Source organism: Podarcis muralis, chromosome 7 (genome assembly GCF_964188315.1).
Source record: "Podarcis muralis chromosome 7, rPodMur119.hap1.1, whole genome shotgun sequence".
In the NCBI taxonomy this organism is placed as follows: Eukaryota; Metazoa; Chordata; class Lepidosauria; order Squamata; family Lacertidae; genus Podarcis; species Podarcis muralis.
Window position 1 is genome coordinate 49,504,747 of NC_135661.1, and position 19,995 is coordinate 49,524,741.

Below are 19,995 nucleotides of genomic sequence, written 5' to 3' on the forward strand. Positions count from 1 at the left end.
AGAACCTCATACCATGTCACAAAATAAAGTTTAAAAACCACTCACTTGAAAAAGAGGGTTACAGTGTGGCATGATATTCAAGAAATAGATGTTCAAAGTTCTCTTGGATACATGAAATTATTTTTGTGGGATCCAGGTCATCATGTTTAACCAAAGCAAAGACAAAGTAGTAGGTGATTGTCCTTTAAGCTCAGCAGGGAAATGCTGGCATAGTAGAAACCACAACTTACCTATATGCAACTAAATAAACTGAATATTTTAACTGATGACTCAATTTTTTTGTGTCATCTTCTGGAGGCAGGTCATTTTTTCCATTATATTGATACCACAGAGGAAAAGAACAGATTTTGCCTCAAAAGAGTGGCTATAAATCAAACAGTTACATTATGAATATACCAAGTATAGTTCCCTAAATACAGATTTCTACTAATGAGACTAGTTTCATTTGTGGGTTGCCAAGCTGTGTTTCCTCTTAAGCAGGCACTTCCAAAAAGTGTTTGGGACTGTAAAGTAGAAGCCTGTAAAAAGTGACAATAAAGGGCTGTTTTACCGAATTGATGCGATAGCCACTCACATGCAGGTCAGCTGCCTGCTTGATAGAGAGAGGAGCATGAGGGCAACTGGATTGAGTCTGTGTCTCCTTTCCTACATCATAGTGTACTGATACTGTGAAAGCTTTACCTCACTTCAATATGGAAGGTGCTGTGACTGTTCACCTTTAGCAGAGCATATTGTGAAAGGATGGCTGACTTGGCACTATGCTTAGGATTGGAGGTAAAACTAGTTTTGAGAAGTATAGATTAAATCTGTATTATGCTGGCTTCAATGTAATTTAACTACTAAATACAGTGTATACCTATTTCATGTTTTCACTAAAATACTCACGTTTGTGTACACAATAATAAAAACGTTTGAAATGCAAACTAATATGCAGAATGGTAGCAAATAAAGTAGTTCAAAACAACTACACTGTGAAGTTAAAACTAACAACTTGGCAGTTCAAATGTCTTCTTAAAGAAATAGTGAAAGGTCATAACAAAGTATCTGAGTGAGGACACTCGCTAGGTAGGCAGTGCCAGAGAATAAGCTTAGCCACAGAAAGAAAAAAATCCTCTCACACATGTTTAAATGTGATTTGGACGTTAGTGGGTATTTGGTCTGCTTCATCTATTTATTTATTTTTGTCTGTTTGTTTGAATAGGCTGTTACTACAATTGGATTAAACATTTGGTTCTACTCCTCTATTTGTTCCAGTTACAGATGGGTAGCCGTGTTGGTCTGCCATAGTCAAAACAAAAAAAATTCCTTCCAGTAGCACCTTAAAGACCAACTAAGTTAGTTCTTGGTATGAGCTTTCGTGTGCATGCACACTTCTTCAGATGTATCTGAAGAAGTGTGCATGCACACGAAAGCTCATACCAAGAACTAACTTAGTTGGTCTTTAAGGTGCTACTGGAAGGAATTTTTTTTGTTTCCTCTATTTGTGTACATCAACATATTACTTTGCCTTTTTGCAGCTAGTTAACAAATGTTAACATATATCATATGGCTCTTATTTTAATGGGTGGGATGGAAGTTAGAATTGATAAATTGGGCAATATATTTTGTTTGCATTCTCTATCTTTATTCCCTTAAACCATATAAGATGCACATCTTAGATTCCCTTAGATGCACATTCCGGCAAAGTGCGTCTTAAATTTTTCATCAAATGTTAAAGTACACTGAAAGTACATGATTAGCAAAATGAAGACTTAAATAGGTAATTGCAGCATTTCCTTAATCCTGTTCTTGAAAATGGCACTTTGCTATTCATGCTCATCCAAACCTTCTGAAACCGTCGCTTAAATTTTGTATTTCATGTGCTATAGAGCAACAGACCTCTGTTTACTGTGGTACATATTCAACAGGGAACACCAATTCTATATGAACACACCTGTCAGATTTTCATATTTTATAAATAGGTAAGCTTGATTCAGAGTACAGTGGTACCTTGGGTTACATACGCTTCAGGTTACAGTATAATACCTTGGGTATTATAACTTTGCTTCAGGATGAGAACAGAAATCGTGCAGCGGTGGCGTGGCAGCAGCGGGAGGCCCCATTAGCTAAAGTGGTGCTTCAGGTTAAGAACAGTTTCAGGTTAAGAACGGACCTCCGGAACAAATTAAGTATGTAACCTGAGGTACCACTGTAGACTGATTGAAATTAATGGATCTGTTAGACATGTCCATTAATTTAAATGGGTTTACTTTGCATATTATTAACTTTGGATACAACCATTGGGATAGTGTCCAACTATGTCTTTCATAGATGGACTTCCTGATCCAGTACCATTTTTCCTGATTTACCTTGTGTGTGCCCCATCCCAAAAGTTTGCTGTAGAGAATTAGGAAACCTTAAGAGCAGCTTAGGTTGTAGGAAAATGGGATGCAGAGGAAGGGAAATCTTCAAAAATCATCTTTCACCCTCTCCTGCTAAAAGAAACCTGCTGTATCAAATAGCAGAATGTGGAAGGATACATCTGGATACTTTACAACTAATTTCTGCTTCATGGTTTTATATACACACATGCACAGGATTGTATCCAGCTAAATTCTGTTCAGAGGAGACCAACTGAAGTTACCATCTAAGTTATGGAGATTGGACTAGATTACCCTCTGGATCCCTTCCAACTCTACAATTCTATGATTCTGTGCCTATCATTTTCGATAGATCCACTTTGAGTAGGACTAACATTGGTACAACCCACTATGTATGATTTCAGATCTATACCTAAGATGAACACCTTAAAAATATGTGTTGAAGCCATGACAAATCATGTCAGAAAAATAAACCTTCCTTGATATTACTCCTGATGGAAACTGATAGGAAGCAAAAGAAACTCAGCCTCTGTAGATAAGGTATAAAAGCACTAGGAAGGTAGAATTGGAGCCCCTGAGCAGATTTTCTGTTACCAGTTACTGAGCTAGTTCAGATATTGTTCCCAAGTAAGAAAACTCAAGCTGGAAGGGCCTCAGGTGTATTCCCTGGGCCAAAACAACTTAGTTGCTGAAAACATTGGCTCCTGAATGCCGCAAAACCAGAAGTGTGTGTTCTGGCTTACGAAAAAATTTCAGAAGCCGAACATCCGACGTGCTTTCCGATGGAGTGCAGGGAGCTCCTGCAGCCATTTGGAAGCCGCGCCTTGATTTTTGAATGGTTTCGGGAGTGAAAGGACTCCCGGAACGGATTAAGTTCAAGAACCAAGGTACCACTGTATGCTGGTCAGTGGGTAGGTTTGAGTATTGCAAAGTATTTTTCTGTTTTACACTGCCTTGGTGCTGTAGAAAAAGAAGCAGAAATGGGAAGTTTTAATAAATTAAGAAAACATTTTGTTCTGCATAGAGCTTTTAATGTTTAAACTTTCACATGAAATGTTATAAAATGTTAAGGGTTCAGTAGGGATGAGGGAACAACCAAAAAAAGCCCGAGTATTGGATTTGAGGCTTAATTTTTTTTTGTAAGGCTTATATTCCATCATGCTTGTATCTTTACCGCTGTTAAAAATAGGATTGTCACTATGGGGTCAGATAAGAGTTTTTTCAACTGGAGACTGGTTGGTTCAGTCCTGTCTCGAGATTTTTAGGGTGGTCGTTTTAGAATTTATAACACACTGAATATTATACTGAACATTATTGCCCCAACCTGAATTTGCATGGGCATTTTAAATTCAGACTGGTTGTAATTTGTACAGTTCTCTCCTCTGTCTCCATATTCTACTTTTATTTATGTATTTATTTACGTAATAGTTAAACAGAAATCCAGCTATTGCAGGGGATTATTGCAAAAATGTTTCATTTCCGGCTACCAGCACCGTATAGGTAAAGTTATATGCATATGGAAATTTGCAAGTCTTACTTCTCGGCCTCCATTGCATCGGCTAGCTCTTGCCCGGCGCAATTATTTAGTATAATTCGGTCTTTAACGTCCCTTGAAGGACAGCCAAATTTAAATAACAATTTGACACACAGCTGTGAGGCATTTGCGAGCTTTTTTGCGGAGAAGGTCCTGTTGCTCCGCCATGACCTCCCTGCCAATTTGGATACAATAAAGGAACTGGAGGCCCCTCGACTGTCCTCGGGTCCAGTATTGGACCACTTTGACCGGATATCCCCAGCCGATGTGGACAGACTCCTCCGAGCTGGAAAGCCCACCACTTGTCCTCTCGACCCGTGCCCGTCTTGGTTGATTAGAGCGTGTCCAGACGAGGTACGGGGCCCCCTGGGGGATATCATCAATTTGTCCCTTGGCACCGGGACATTCCCAGGGGAACTGAAGGAGGCAGTGGTGCGCCCGCTCTTAAAGAAAACATCATTAGATCCCTTAGATCTATCCAATTTCAAATCTTCCATTCCTGGGTAAGGTGATTGAGAGAGCGGTTGCTGAACAGCTTGGCAGGTTTCTGGATGAAACATCGGCTCTGGATCCATTCCAGTCCGGCTTCCGCGCTGGTCATGGGACCGAGACGGCTCTGGTCGCCCTAACAGATGATCTCCGCAGGCAGCTGGATCGAGGCCGGTCGGGGCTGCTGATTCTTCTAGACCTGTCAGCAGCCTTCGGCATGGTCGATCACGAACTCCTGGACTACCGCCTTGCTGACGTGGGGATCCAGGGCACAGTCCTTCAATGGCTGCACTCGTTTCTCTCTGGTGGGGAACAGAGGGTGGCGCTTGGGAATTGTCATCGTGCCACTCCTTGGTGTGTGGAGTGCCCCAGGGCGCGATACTCTCCCCGATGCTTTTTAACATCTTTATGCGCCCCCTCGCCCAGCTTGTCCGGAGTTTTGGGGTGGGCTGCCATCAGTATGCTGATGACACCCAACTCTATCTGTTGACAGATGGCCATCCTGACTCGGCCCCAGACACACTGATCAGATGCTTGGAAGCTGTGGCTGGATGGTTACGTGGGAGCCGGTTGAAGTTAAATCCTTCAAAGACAGAGGTCCTCTGGCTGGGACGGGACGAGATGGGATTGAGGGGGCAACTCCCATCTCTTGCGGGGGTGCAATTAGTGCCAGCGCCGTCCGTTAAGAGTTTGGGTGTAATCTTCGATACCTCCCTCTCATGGAGGCGCAGATTGCAGCTATAACAAAGGTGGCATTTTTTCATCTCCGCCAAGCTAAGCTGTTGGCTCCTTACCTCTCTCGCCCTGACCTAGCCACTGTGATCCATGCGACGGTCACCTCCAGACTGGATTATTGTAACTCGCTCTACGTGGGGCTGCCCTTGAGAGTGACCCAGAAACTCCAGCGGGTGCTGAATGCCGTGGCGAGACTCCTTACGGGGTCTTCACTGCGAGATCACATTCATCTGGTGTTATACCAGCTGCACTGGCTACCGGTGGAGTACAGGATCAGGTTTAAGGTGCTGGTTTTAACCTTCAAAGCCCTATACGGCCTAGGACCCTCGTACCTACGGGACCGCCTCTCCTGGTATGCCCCACAGAGGAACTTACGGTCTTCAAATAAAAACATCTTGAAGGTCCCAGGCCACAGAGAGGTTAGGCTGGCCTCAACTAGAGCCAGGGCTTTTTCGGCTGCGGTTCCAACCTGGTGGAACGCTCTGTCACAAGAGACAAGGGCCCTGCAGGACTTGACATCTTTCCGCAGGACCTGCAAGACAGAGCTGTTCCACCAGGCCTTTGGTCAGGTTGCAGCCTGACTCCCTCCTCTGGCAATCTTTACAGAACTTTAGTATGGTTGCCATCAATTTTGATTTTAATTAATTTTTATACAGTGGTGCCTCGCAAGATGAAATTAATCCGTTCCGCAGGTCTCTTCGTCTTGCGGTTTTTTCGTCTTGCGAAGCACGGCTATTAGCGGCTTAGCGGCTATTAACAGCTTAGCGGCTTTAAGAAAAAGGAAACAAACTCGCAAGAACTCGCAAGACGTTTCGTCTTGCGAAGCAAGCTCATAGGGAAATTCGTCTTGCGGGACGACTCAAAAAACGGAAAACCCTTTCGTCTAGCGAGTTTTTCGTCTTGCGAGGCATTCGTCTTGCGGGACACCACTGTAATGTTTTTGGAATGTTGCACTATTTTAGTGTTGTTAGCCACCCTGAGCCCGGCTTCGGCTGGGGAGGGTGGGATATTTATTATTATTATTATTATTATTATTATTATTATTATTATTATTATTATTATTATTATTATTTAATATCCGGGAATTTTACAGAGAAATGAATGGCTACAATTGTCATCTGAGACCCTTCTTTGTGTGCCTCCTCTGTGAGAAGTCCAGAGGGTGGCAACATGAAAACGGGCCTTTTCTGTGGTGACTCCCTGCTGGTGGAATGTGCTCCCCAAGAAGGCTCATTACATTACCTTCATTACATACCTTTAGGCACCAGGCAAAAACATTTCTCCCAGGCCTTTGGCTAATTAAAGAATCTATAGCCTTTTAGACTGTGTGTGTGGAGATTATTGAGGGTTTTTTTCTTACTATGGTATGCATTTTTGTGTTTCTTTATTGTAAGCCACCCCCTGATCCTTGGATGAAGGGCAGTATAGAAATTTAATATGAATAAATAAAACAACTCTGAGATTTGTATCTCCTGCTGCTATTCTGATTTACACACAAAGGCCTAAAATCTTTTCATTTTAACCTAGTTCTGTTATTTTAAGAGACTTACCAGTACCTGAAAACTTTTTGGGTGATGGTTAGATCTGCTCCTGGATAAAAAATATTTCTTCCAACACTTGTTTGCTGTCAGATATCATTCAGTTCATATATCTATTTAGTTGGACTAGTAATAAATTGTGAGGAGTTGGTATTACAGTATGAAACTAATTTTAAAACCAATACAAATACAATTCAATATCAATGCTTATTTTTACTGAAACAGTAAAATGCATGACTGGCTAATAATGTTTGTGATTTTTAAGTTTCCTTGCTACATTTGCTTAGAATGGAATTAGAAAGGTTGCATGTGTTGAAACTGGATTCATCTGTGTGCAATGAATTGCCCAGATAATTAAAGTTGCTCGGTACAATGAATGGCTTTAAAAAGGCAAGCAGGAAAATTGCTAAGACTTAAATACTGTAAGCATGTAATTGCGGAGAATGGTATAACTTTATGTGGTGTCTGTTGATTCTATAATCTAAGTTATACCCTGTGTTGTAAACTAAATTTCTCTTGCCCCAGGGTGTTTCTAGAAGTGAAGCAGCCTGTGTTTAATAGCTTTTTTCCCTGGGTAAACAACGTTTAAATGGATGCTGCAGCATGTTTAAAATAAAAGTGGAACAAATAGTTACCTTGTTCTGTCAATTTCTTGGTATTGATATACTTATATTATTGTCCTATTAAGTATTCGTGTGCTAATTCAAGTGTTTACAGTTGGAAGTCATTAAGCTGTAGTATCATGAGAACTTGGTAGGAAATTTTCTATTTGATGTATCAAAAACATGCACCAAAACCACCTAATAATTCTTGCTGCTATATTTCCTACCAGTTGTCACAGGTGGAAAAGTTGGCTATGGGCATTGATAATGTATTGTGAAATAACAGGAAGGAATTTAGCAAAACAATTGGGCTCTGCTCTTTGTGTTCTTCCTTTCTTGAATCCTACTGCTATATCTGAGGGCCAAACTAGACAATTTTTAAATCAGTGAAGGGGTTAGCCCTCTTCCTCCTGTGAGGCAGTCCTGATGAACATCCCCTCCTCCACCAACCTGAAGCTACTGTTAGCCCTGAAGTATTGTTTAATTAATGATTTTGAGTCTATTTTTTTGCAAAGTTGTTGTTTGCTATGCATTTGGATGCCTCTTAAGATGTCATAACCAAATGCTGCCATGGTGGTTCCTGAGATCAAGGAGCAGGTTTTTGTCTATATTCGGATACAGTTCAAGATGGGAGATTAAACATATCAAAACTGCACTATATTTTGGTTTATTAGAATTCCTCAGCCACACTTGGAATAGTGCTGCTAGTATTAAGTAACTTGAAGTTATTAAGGTGTATATCATGGCTAGATTGTGTTTGAGTGGGGCAGTCTGATGCTGTGTATGGAACATTCTTCGGAGCTCTCAGATTTCTTTGGGACATCTTTTGTGAGTTGCTACCCCATGAAACTTAGAAAATTCCTGGATCAATCTGAGGAGAGCCTCAGAGAGCTTGTTCGTTTTCACTACATATTGCATTTAGATTTGTTTCGCATGAGTGCACACTGGAGACCTGTCTTGGTAATATGGTTTATTTACAAATATACAAGCAGAATGCAACTTGGGTGCCTTGGAAGAAAGGCTCTGTGATACCTCCATTTGGAATAAAATGTATTTATTAATGAAAAGCCATTTTATCCCACTCTTCAGCCATGTCAAATCTGGTGAAGGACCACCAGTGGGGCAACAATATCTTCAGGGACGTGGTCCATATCAGCATATTTTGGACATGTAACATCAAAAAATGGGTTGTCATGACAAAGTCACATTTCAGTCTGCCATCAAGATTCAAAATGGTGCCTGGCATCCAAACTTCAACAAAGACTGCCACCCCCACCTTGAAAACCTTCATATCAAGTTTGGCAACTGTATTTCGAGAGGAGGCCAAACCTATAGAGGACGAACAGACAGACAGGCAATCCACTTTCCAAAATACATGTGAATGATATGATAGTAATTTGATTTTTCCTATTGAAAAAGGGGCAAATATGCAAATTTTTTCAATGTCAGAATACTCTAATTTCAAATTCTACTGTCAAATTCCAACTGCCAATGTACCTCGAAGTTAGTTTTACAATTGTATCAGTCACTTTTATGTTAGCCTAGTTTTAACATTAAAAAGCTCACATCTTCAGCATTTTCCCCCATGCCTCAATTTCCCTTCTGTATAAGAACCCATTTACCATTTGGGACCACCCACAAACAAGGGGCTCAAGGGAGCACCCAAGGGTCAAATGGCCAATACAACACCATGAGAACTGAGCATTTTAGTGAGTATTCCCAGTGAGCACCAATTGTCACACCATAACATTTTTATTCAGGGACCAAGGGTGTTGTCACTTTGTTAATCCAATTTCTCTGTTCTTAATTGAGTTTTCTTTTTTAAAATACAATTGTAATTGCATTTTAATGTGTGTGTATTATGTAAGCCACACTGAGGGCCCCTAGAGTGGAGTAGGAATCATAATAACAAATCATATGAGCATGACTCCAAGTCACTCCCCTGGGATGCGTAACAATTCTTTCTAGCAAGTTATTTCTTGAATCCACTTCTCAAGTCCCTCTGCAATGCATTTGGGTGGATGGTTGACTGTTAAATGATATCAGGTAGAGAAAAGACTCACTTAAGTTCCACATATGCTTGGTACTGACATGGTAAAGAAGTGATTTGAACAGAGTCAAAGTGAACATTTTTCTCACCTTCATTTCAGGCCATTTGAGTATGCTTCTTCTATATTAATTTTATGTATGCTGAGGCTCTGCTCCTGTAGGTTAGGTGTGCCGCTATGAATGTTAGTCCATTTCTCTTGTGCCGCGTCAACTGTGCCAACATTCACTCCTTGCACCAAGTTTGATTACACTTAGATTGTTGCTAAAATCTCTAAATTTCCTAAAAACTTTGTTTTTTTGAGAATTGTTTTTATTTTAAATTATTTTGCACTAGGCAGAAAAAAATACATAATTAAAAACAATACTTAAAGCATAATGGTACATATTAAAACTACAATTAAAAATCACAAGCAAAGGGGGGAATCAAAGTAGAGAATATCAGCATTTAAAAATCAGATTCACAAAACTATGCCTAAAAACTGCTTATAAAAGATAATAGACTTGGCTGCTGGCCAAATGTAATGTTGCTATTTTGAATATATACCTCTATTTCAATTTGGTTTTATTTTAATTCTTTTATTGGTTTTCAGTTTTTGAACTTTAATGGGAAAGTATGGTAAAAACAATAATCAGTATATTGTAGTATGCAGATAGAATCCAGATATTTCCAGTCTCTTGGTTGTTAGTTAATACCTACCGCTTAGCTTTAAATTCTGATTCTTTATGTTCTCAATATGTGTTTTGTTGTAGGCTTTGAAACAGCCAAGTCCTTTGCGCTACATGGTGCACATGTCATCCTTGCCTGCCGAAATACGTTAAGAGCTAATGACGCTGTCCAACGCATCATGGAAGAATGGGTAAGAGAAGGTGTTTCTTGGCACCAATAAGTATTGTAGAAAGGTCAAAAGCTCTTGAAAAGAAAGTGTTCAAAAGAGTGGGAGGGTTGTATCAAAGGAAAGATTTCTTGCATCATTAATACTAGCTATAGGTTGTTGCTCTTAACCCTGGGTAAAATTCCAAATGTATTTTGATACCAGGTTTTATCTGTCTGACTTGCACCCTAACACTGAAGATTGGCTTGGGAGGCACTGGTAAGGGGTGAGGTTGAAATTACCTAAACTATTGTCTTTTTCGTCATTGCTTGATTACATGAGACAGAGCCTTTTGGTTGTAGAGCCTGTGAAATGCTCTCTGGACCAAGGGCTACTTGGTGCTGACACTGGCATCTTTTGACACCAGGTTAAGACTTGTGCTTTCCACCTGGGCATTTGATGGAATTTGAGCCAGCTGAGTCAAGGCTTTATGCTAGTGCTTCTCTGGGTTGCTGATTAGTGTTCCTCTGCCCAATGGAAAGCTGGTGTTTTATGTATTGATTGGAAGGTTTAAAATTATGGTGGTGGTTAACCATTTTGTATGTTTTTAAAATGGATTAAAATGGATTTTTAAAATGGATCACCTTGAAACTGTTTTGTGTTGTATGTATGACTATCTAATAAAATAAATAAATAATACTGCGAGCAGGGAAGATGTATACCATTATTTATTGGTGTGTATGGTACTTTGCAGTGTAACGAGGTCCCTGTTCTAAAAAGCGTGCATTTTAAATTTTGACATATAGGGTGGGGAGGGGGGAAGGAAGGGGGAAGATGAGGACAATACACAATCATTACCTGTTGTGTTTTTGTGTGAAACTTCTGCAATTTTTACAGAGACATGTAAATAATGAAAATATTGCAACTGTCAATAAAGATACACACCATATTTGCAACTAAATAATGACCGCAGCCCCCTGGATCCCAGTGCGACTCCTGGTAGTGTGGTCTGGCTTCATCCTCCCCAGGCTGGATACCTGGAGGTCTCCACCTACCTCAGCCAGTCGCCCAATCCTGCCTGGGGAGGCGTAGCCAGGGGATTGGCCAGGTAAGGGGAGGGACCATCCTGCCCACACAACAGAAGGTGAATCTTACCTGTGAAGCGGCAGTCGGCTCCAGAGCTTCTCCCACCCTGCCCTCCCTCAGTTAAGTCTTCTTTTGCAGGTTAACCTTTTCTCCACAGGTATGCAGGCACTGCTATGTCAGGGTCGCTGTTGAAGGGCTGGAAAGGAATTTTCCTGCATTGGAAGGTTTTGCCTTTCCCGTAGCAAAACGTCACAACTTTGGCGGTTTCAGGCCTTGGGTGGAATCCTTTAGTTTATCTACCTAAATGGGTGGGGCGTGAAGCAGTGACCCACGCCCCCCCCCATTTGTGGTGGTGATACCAGGGTTCCCCGTTAAAGGGGTCTTGAGCGGAGGCACTGGCCATACACTGAGAGGTTGTCATTGCTCTCCCCTCCAACGGTGGCGAAACGGGGGGAAGGCTCTCTGTTTGAACATATGTTCTCCAGAGCCAGCCCAATCCCCACACATTCTGGATAACCCTGAAGTCGCCCAGATCCCTGGCTGGGGACTGGGAAGGATAAATGCCCAATGCCTGAGCCAAGGTCTCCCTACATCTGAAACTTAATAAAGTTGTGGCCAATTTTAATCCCATAGCACGTTTTCTTCAGTCATTATTCCACTCGGAGGTCACCTGGGGTTGGGGGGACCCCGTCTGTCCACACAAATAGATAAATAAGTATTTCAAAGACTGCTGATCAGCTTTCCGTTTAGAACCAGCGCTAATTTTGCCATTGTTGGCTACTGTACTGTTAATAATGTGGGTTTAAATACATTGCTAAGTTATTCTTTAAAATTTATGCCTTAAAATGGAGCTGCCTAAATGGATCTGGTTCTTGTGAAAAAGTTATGAAAAACTGTTGTGAAAAACTGTTCATTTTCATGTCTTCATTTGGTTCACTTGAGGACCTGAATTTACATTGAACGATAACCTAATAAGGCCACAAAGGTTACCAGCCTACGTTTCAGCTGGTCATGGAGAAAAAGGCTTTCCTTCCTATACAGCTAGCATGAAAACCAGCTGATCAAGGACAGAATTATCTTGCTAGCCTGCCTGGAATTCCTAGTTGCCTATGGAGATCAGCTAAGTTGTTAAATGCAATACTGTTTTACACCCACCAAAGGTTAATGCTACGATTATCTAGGTAATTAGCAGAATAAATGAGTGTGTATATGAAAATACTCAACCTGAAATTTCAAAGAATATCATGTTGGATTAAGAGATTTTGTTTATTGCTTATATAACTTTTTTTTCGGGCCTATGAAATGAACCATGAACCCATCTTTTGAAACAGCCTTATAATAACCTTACAACGTTGTGAAGATTTAGTTGCTTCACAGTTTACATAGCAATTGTGTTTGTCACTACATTGGTGTTTTCTGCAATAAGTACATATATGGTAAAATGTTTGGCAGCATATACTTGAGAACCACAACTGGCCATGGTTCCCTGATGGGTGACTGGAGATGGCTGTATCCCTTTCATGCTTAATGTGAAGCTGTTGTTAGATTTGCGTTTAATGCACCTATCTCATCATTGCAGTATGAAGTGAGCATTTCTGGGAATGAATTGAAGAACAAAGGTCCCACATTGTCTTTGTTTCAAATTACTTCAGAAAAAAATGCATTTTATTTATTAACCATTCCCCATTCCTAATTGTTTTCAGTACAATCTCATCTGTAAAGTGGGTAGCTAGAGCACCTTCAATGCATCTTTGTAATGACTTTGTTGTTGTTTATTGAGAGGGACTAATTAACTTTGATTATTGCACTAATATTATGGCACTTTGACAGTCCCTCAGATTTATGACTCTGGGAAAATAAACAAATGAAATGCAGGTGCTGGAGCAGAAAGAATAAGTTATTACTGAACTTTAATTACTTGAAATGTGTAACTAGGAGAGAATTAGTTGATGAATTACAGAATGCTTAATATTTACATCAAAATGCAAGCAATCTTGGGTAGGAGATAAAAGAGAGTAGCTACTTAAAGTTAAGATTTTTTTTTTTTACAAAAATCTATTTGATTAATTTTAGCAGATTGGTACTGCTATTAAAATGCTGAGGCCTATAATCATACAAACATATATGTGTTTGATATTTGCTAGTGGCCATTAAAAAAGCTGCCTGTCAAAAACCTCTTCTTTAATACCTGTGCTTTCCATTTGTGATCTTTTGCTTGCTATAACTCGTGATGCCATTGTCTGATTTGCTCTGGTATCACAACAGGACATTGTTGCCCACCCCCTGACTACTATTGACTTATCTGCTCTTACGTCAACGATGCTAGCAGTTGAGACAGGAGAGACCGTAGAACATGAATTATGAAATAGCAACAGAAATATATTCCACGTTCAAAGCAAACAGTTGGCTTCTCAACAGTTGTAATGTTCTGATTGCAATAGCTCAATTTAATAATTTGATAATGTTGATAAGACATGTGTCCTGAGAATTGCATTAAATGTAAATTTTATATGTATATTTGACATAAATGTTCTTTTCCATTTATATCAGTAGTGCCACAAAGCAATAGGCATTTGGATGAAAATAATGTTTATATCCTCCACTTCTAGCATATGAATAAGCTTTGCAAAAAAAAGTGCGATCCTGATAAACCTGACCTTAAATTTGGCATAATAATCCTTAAAATGCAATGTGTCACACTAGGTATTTTGTAAAAAAATAAAAACAAACTTCCAGAGGATGATTAAGCTATGTTTTTGGAGACAATGCACATGTGCACATGTTCGTTCTCTCTCTCTCTCTCTCTCTCTCTCTCTCTCTCTCTCTCTCTCTCTCTCCTTTAGCAAAACAAGCCATTTTTTGGTGCCAAGCTTGTCACTTTTGTGGTAAAGCCACTGTTCAAAAACTTGCCAGTGTTGTCTCTGGTACAGTGGCAGACTGGGATGCCAAGACCTGTTGGTGGGGGGATACATAACTTGAAAGGAAAATAATATCTGATCAAAAATGGGACCCAGAAGGGATGTATCTTGACTATAATTCATTTGGTTTCTTCATAAATATTCAACTCTGCCTTGAATTCAGTGAGATTGAATTCTTAATCCCACAGTTAATGCCTGTAGTTCCAGAGCTAGTGTGGTTCAGATCCCTGTGTGGTTCACGTCAGCCTTGAAGCTTACTACATTGCCTTGAGCTGTTTGCCCATCTGTCAGCCTAATCCTGTTTAAATTACTGCAGTGCATTCTATGTGGTGCTGCCCTTGAAGAGTGTTCGAAAGCTATGGATGATACAAAATGTTGCAGCCAGTTTGCTTTCTGATGTGTGCCTTATAAGACTGCATTACACCTGTTTTATATCAAAGACTAGCTTCTGATTTATTTCCAGGCCAAATTAAAAGTTCTGATGTTTACTATAAAGCCCTTAAGGCCAGGATATCAGAAAGACCACCTCCTGCCATGCAAACCTGAGAGTCGATTACAGTTTTCTTCTGAGGTCCTTTTGTATGCTGCACAAGATGAGGCTAGGCCTTTTCTGTGGTATGAAATTCCCTTGCAACAGAGATTAAACTGGTCCCATTTTGCTTACATTCAAGTGAAAAAAACAACACTTCTATTCCATGTGGCTTTTAATAGTTTATATCATGTGAATCTTTGATTCTGCTCCTTGTGGTTTTAAGAGATTTTCTGCTCTGCTCTTTGGTTTAGTATTTAAAGTTGGCTCTAATGTTTTGTTTTTGTATACAGCCTTTGGTGACCATTGTGATGTAGTGGCTGATGGCAGCCATTTCTTCAGGCTGCAGCGTAGAGAGATGAGAAGCTGGGCCAGTTCACTGACACAGCTGAGAGACCAACGGGTTTTTGCTCCTTAATTCTCACTGATAGTTACAACAGCTTTATAACATCATTAGTGCCTCCGTTTTATTTTCCCCAATCGTCCCTCCCAGTCCCTTCGTCCCCCCCCCCCTTGAAGGCCCCTTCAAAATTGCGGGGGGGGGGGGGACTGTCATGGCCTCAGCTTCATGGACTTGGAGCACCTCCCTGGATTCAAATCCCTGCTCAGCTCTGAAGCTTGCTGAGTGACCATGGTCCAGTCTCCTTCTCAGCCTAACCTACCTCACAGGGTTGTTGCAAGGTTAAAAGATGGAGACCATGAGACTACTGTTGAACCCCCTAAAGGAAGAAAATAATAATAATCATCATCATCATCATCATCATCATCTGCATGTGAGAGGTGTATGTGTAGTGTTTTCCACAATTCTTGGATGTTTAGGTGGTTTATTGTGTCTTAAAACCCGAAGAATGCATTTCTGTTGGTTTTCAAATTGTCATGAGGTTTTCATTGCATGTTGGAGGCTGATATCAGTTTAAAACTGTGACAATTTCTTGTGCTGGAAAAAAAGGAAATTAGAATTTTAAAGCTATGATTCATTTTAATCAGAATTTGTCAAGCATAAATCTCTTCTTGAGTAGTGGAAAAGACCCTAAAGCGAGCAGGAAAAAATATATCAATACTTTGCAAAGGAGGAATGATTGTTCCAATTCGCAGCTTAATTGACTTTAAGGCTTAATGAAAAACACTCTGGCACAGTTTGTAAACACATTTGCTCAGGAGAAGGCTGAAATCCTATCCCATGAGCTGAAGAACTCAGGGGCTTATTCTGTATTATATTATTGACACCATTGAATGAAAGAGTAATGATTGAGTAGGGTTTTCACAGCTCCCGAGTGTATCCATCTCTTTAAGAAATACTTCAGAATATACACAAACAGAATTATAGGGTTGGGTCCAAAAGATAATTATAAGAAAGCAAAACATCTACTAGCACTCTTTTGCAAATGCTTAAGAGTTTACACAGTTCTACAATGGGAAGCTAGGTTTTTGTTTATTTGTTTGTTTTGCTACTTCCTAGAGCAAGGGTTCTCACACTTCCTACTCCCAGGGCCCACTAGAGATGACTGAAAATCATAGTCTCATCAATCATAAAATGGTGGTGCAAAGTGGTATGAGTGGGAGTTAAAATTGGGCATAATCGGCAAATACAGACATTGCTTTCTACTGATATCTAATCCATTTCTGGAAATTGCTAAATCATTGGCCACCGCATTTTCCTTGCAGCACAGAGTTCCATAGCTAAGCTTTCCTAAAGCCTCGTTTTAGGCAAAATTTGCTGAGAGGCTCTAAAAACTATACCTTAATATCCTTTATTGTATTCAACAGCCAGATCCAAGTTTTGATAGTGGTCCAATACCTTAGCTTTTCATGGCATTCCTGTTATATCTGTATACGTTTAGAGATATAATTCACAAATTAAATAGCTATCTAGTTTTTTTCTGAGAATCAGATGGTTTAAAGAATTTAGATCAGTACTTTTAAGCCGCTTTTAGAATATGGAACTTTCAAATTCTGAGTATAAATTAGCCTTCTTTGGACTGCTGAAGTCATTCATGGTAGTTTAGTGTATCATTCTGTGTAATTCTGTAGCGCCATTTAATACAGGTGTGGGGAATCTTTTACCCTCTATATGTTGCTGGACGAACATCCCTGGCCATTGGACATGCTTGCTGGAGCTGCAACATCTGGAGGGCCAGAGGTTATTCACACCTGATGCAAAACAATGCAGTTTTTCACAATAAGCATTTCTCAGTCAGCCACAGCAACAAACATGTTATTGCTGAAAACGTGGTTGCTATCACTATATTGCCAGTCATGCCTCAGTCCCCATCCCAACTTTGTATACATTTTTATCAGAATGAGTCTATGAGAAGGCTTTGTTTGCCTTCATTGACATCATCACATAGACAAATCTGTGGCATGGTGACTGTTTTTATTCACTGTTTGCTCCCTGATTGGCTGGAATAATGCAAGAAAAACCTTTCCAAGTTAAAAGATTAAAATGGCAGAAAATTAGTGGCAGATCAAGGACACAATGGCTGCAATCATACACAAAGATGACCGGAATAGCAGACAGCTGGGTTTCTCCTTGGACCTTTTGGTCATGCCTTCCATTGTTGACAATATCAACAACTGAACCTCAGGAACATTCAGTGAAGCACTAGTTTTTTTTAATGATCTGTAAGTAAATGAATGTGTTAAAAAGCAAATGGGCAAATTAAAGCAATTTAACAGCTTCACAAACAACTGCATAGATGAACTGTTGAGATACACTTTTTTCCCCTTGTACTATAAACATATGGCATGAATTTGCTTCTCTCATTACAGATGCTGAGAGAAGGGAAAGACAAATATTTATAGTACGTTCATGTTTTACAGTAAAAACACTGTTCAGTTTGTTTATACAGTTCCACTGTTACAGTTTTTATGGTTGGTAATGAAACCACTGTAAAATAGGGTCTGAATTATATAGCAGATGTGTTGAGCCTTTTGCACTCTGAAAGGCTGGCCCATTGTTGAATTGTGGATATCATTTATACCAAATCAATGTCCTGAGAACAGCTGAACTGTTTCAGACCTTTGTCTGTGTGTATCACTAGCCTTGTACTACCAACATAATAAAGATGTGATTTTTATGATCCAAATAAATGCAGCAATTTTCTTAAAAGTAATTAGATTTTGAAATACAAAAGCTGCCTCTCTGGTTCATGTGGGTAAGCAGAAGATACTTTAAAAGATTTGGTAGGCACTTTTCAAGAGTCTTATGGAGGTGTTCCAAAAAGGTTAAGTGATGTAATGTTACTACTTGAATTTTGGTGATTTACAAGGAAGTGTATTTATTAAGCCTATGGCCAAGTAAACATGAGGATTCACATGCAGGAACTTTCTTCTTTCCTTTTATAGAATTAAGAGTCTGCTCACTTGAGAGAAGAGGACGCACTAGTGTTTATCTGCATTGGAGTACCTTAGTCATTTATTCATATCATTTAATATATATTGAAGCTTTCAAAATTGTAAAAATTGAATATTTTAAATCTCTCTGTTTAAAACGTCAGATACAAAACCTGACACAGGAGTTAATGGTATAGAGGGGTTTGGATGCTGTTTGGAGTTCAAGTCTGTCTCAGCTTGGGAGAAGTGGACAGGAATGTGCACAGGACATCTCTGCAGAATGCCAACAACACTGGGGTTGTGTGTATAAGTCTACATATAAAAGAATGCACACATTCCAGATTCATTCTTGCATAAAGCATGTTCTGCTTATAATTTAATTTTTGAAGAAGTAAACTTGCCAGTTCTAAATTTCTTAAGTCTCTCTACTGTAGTACTGGCAATATAAGCATGCTACATATTCCATAATGAAGAAGACCAGCTTAGCTTATGGTAAATACACTACTAAGTGTTTATAGTACATTTCATACTTTACATGATTCCTTTTCTAATTCTGCTTATCTTTTCATTCTAATTCCCTAAAGGACATATAAAAGAACCCCTAAAGAGAGTAATTACTGCTCTACTTCTTAACCAAGGCTGCTTCTGCAAAGAGAAATCTGAGCTGCTTTTTAACGAAGGCAGTTTTAAATAAAAATGCAAATAAGCTGCTTTGTAACCACATTATTTACCCACCTAGCCTCTTATTACCATGTTTGTATTGTTGGCAAACACTATTTACAGTCGTGTAGAAATTAACATTACTGGTCCTGAGGAAAGATTGTTGAGGGTAGGTTGTGCTTTGGAACCAATTAGGGTGAACCTTGTCTCCGTTGTGACTCATGGGAGAAAACATAGCCTTGCAATGTCAAATAATAACATTAACTCAGACTATGCAGGCATACCACCGTAATTATATTATTGGCCTTATTTTGCTTCTGCAGTGCTTTTCATTGTCTGCATTTTAAAACCATCCAGCAGAAGAATTTCTGGGGAGTGGCTTAATACATGCTGTGATTAGTTTCAATGGGAAGTCCTGGAGAAAAATGAACCCAGCCCATTTTTGCTCAATTGAATTTAATGTGAGTCTTTAAAAATCTACTAACAGATATCCTACACATAGTATTATTTTCTCTATTGAAAAATAACTTTGAAGACACCCTCAGAATTCAGCAAACTTTATAGGTGTTAGGAGAATGTTACCAATAAAGCAGAATTTTCACACAGTGAAAGAAGCTACTTCCCTGCTATACAGAAAATGAATATTTCTTAACATCTGAGATGAACCACATTTAAAGGTTACATAATCTACAAGATTATGTAAGAGACTGAGACATAGTTTTTGAAACTCATGAAAGCTTTCCCTTATAAGCTGAGGAGGGCAGAAGAGAGGCTGTATTCCACCAAAGGACCAATTGGGATTCTTGCAATAATTCTGGCCTAATGGATGTTGGTCTGATCCACCATTGTTGCTCTTAAACCAGAGTGCACACACTGGATTGCTTAACAGTTGACAGTTAAGTGGTGCTGGGCCAAAGTCTCAGCTTTCACAGTCACTTGTGTAGACTGAAATTTGAGGAACATTGAGGCTTTATTGATGGCTTGTTTTTTTTTATTGGTGGGGGGCCAGGGAACTTATGCAGAATGTAAGCTTCATATCTTCCTCAAAACACAAATCTCACCTTCCCTTTTTGCTCCCATTTTACCACCCACCATCTCTCTCTCCCCCACAAAATGAGGCTGAGTTCAAAGTTTTAGCCCAGATGCACACTTGTCGATTTAAAACTTGATGGTGAGCCACATAGATTTTGGTTTAAAACTAACCAACTATGCAGGAATGAAGTCAGCCCACTCCTGTTAGAGTAACAGATGCTGATTTTAAAACATTGCTTTGTTCTGTTCCCAGAAGCTCATTGCATCCCAGTGGTTAATAAAGTTGGACCTCAAGACACGTGTTGAGAGTCCAACTAG

General features: G+C 39.7%; 1 protein-coding gene across 2 annotated transcripts in view; it reads left to right on the forward strand.

Annotated features, from left to right (window-relative positions):
* The window catches only part of WWOX (WW domain containing oxidoreductase), a 571,088-nt gene that overhangs the window by 14,447 nt on the left and 536,646 nt on the right, over positions 1 to 19,995 (forward strand). Inside the window, exons 5-6 of one of the 2 annotated variants that reach the window (XM_028739630.2) lie at positions 10,058 to 10,164; positions 14,946 to 15,158. In XM_028739630.2, coding sequence (XP_028595463.1) covers positions 10,058 to 10,164; positions 14,946 to 14,969 — 131 coding nt within the window. In that variant the 3' untranslated portion in view covers positions 14,970 to 15,158. Of the gene's footprint in view, positions 1 to 10,057; positions 10,165 to 14,945; positions 15,159 to 19,995 lie in introns of those variants that run through there. The other variant, XM_028739628.2, reaches the window with a different exon arrangement.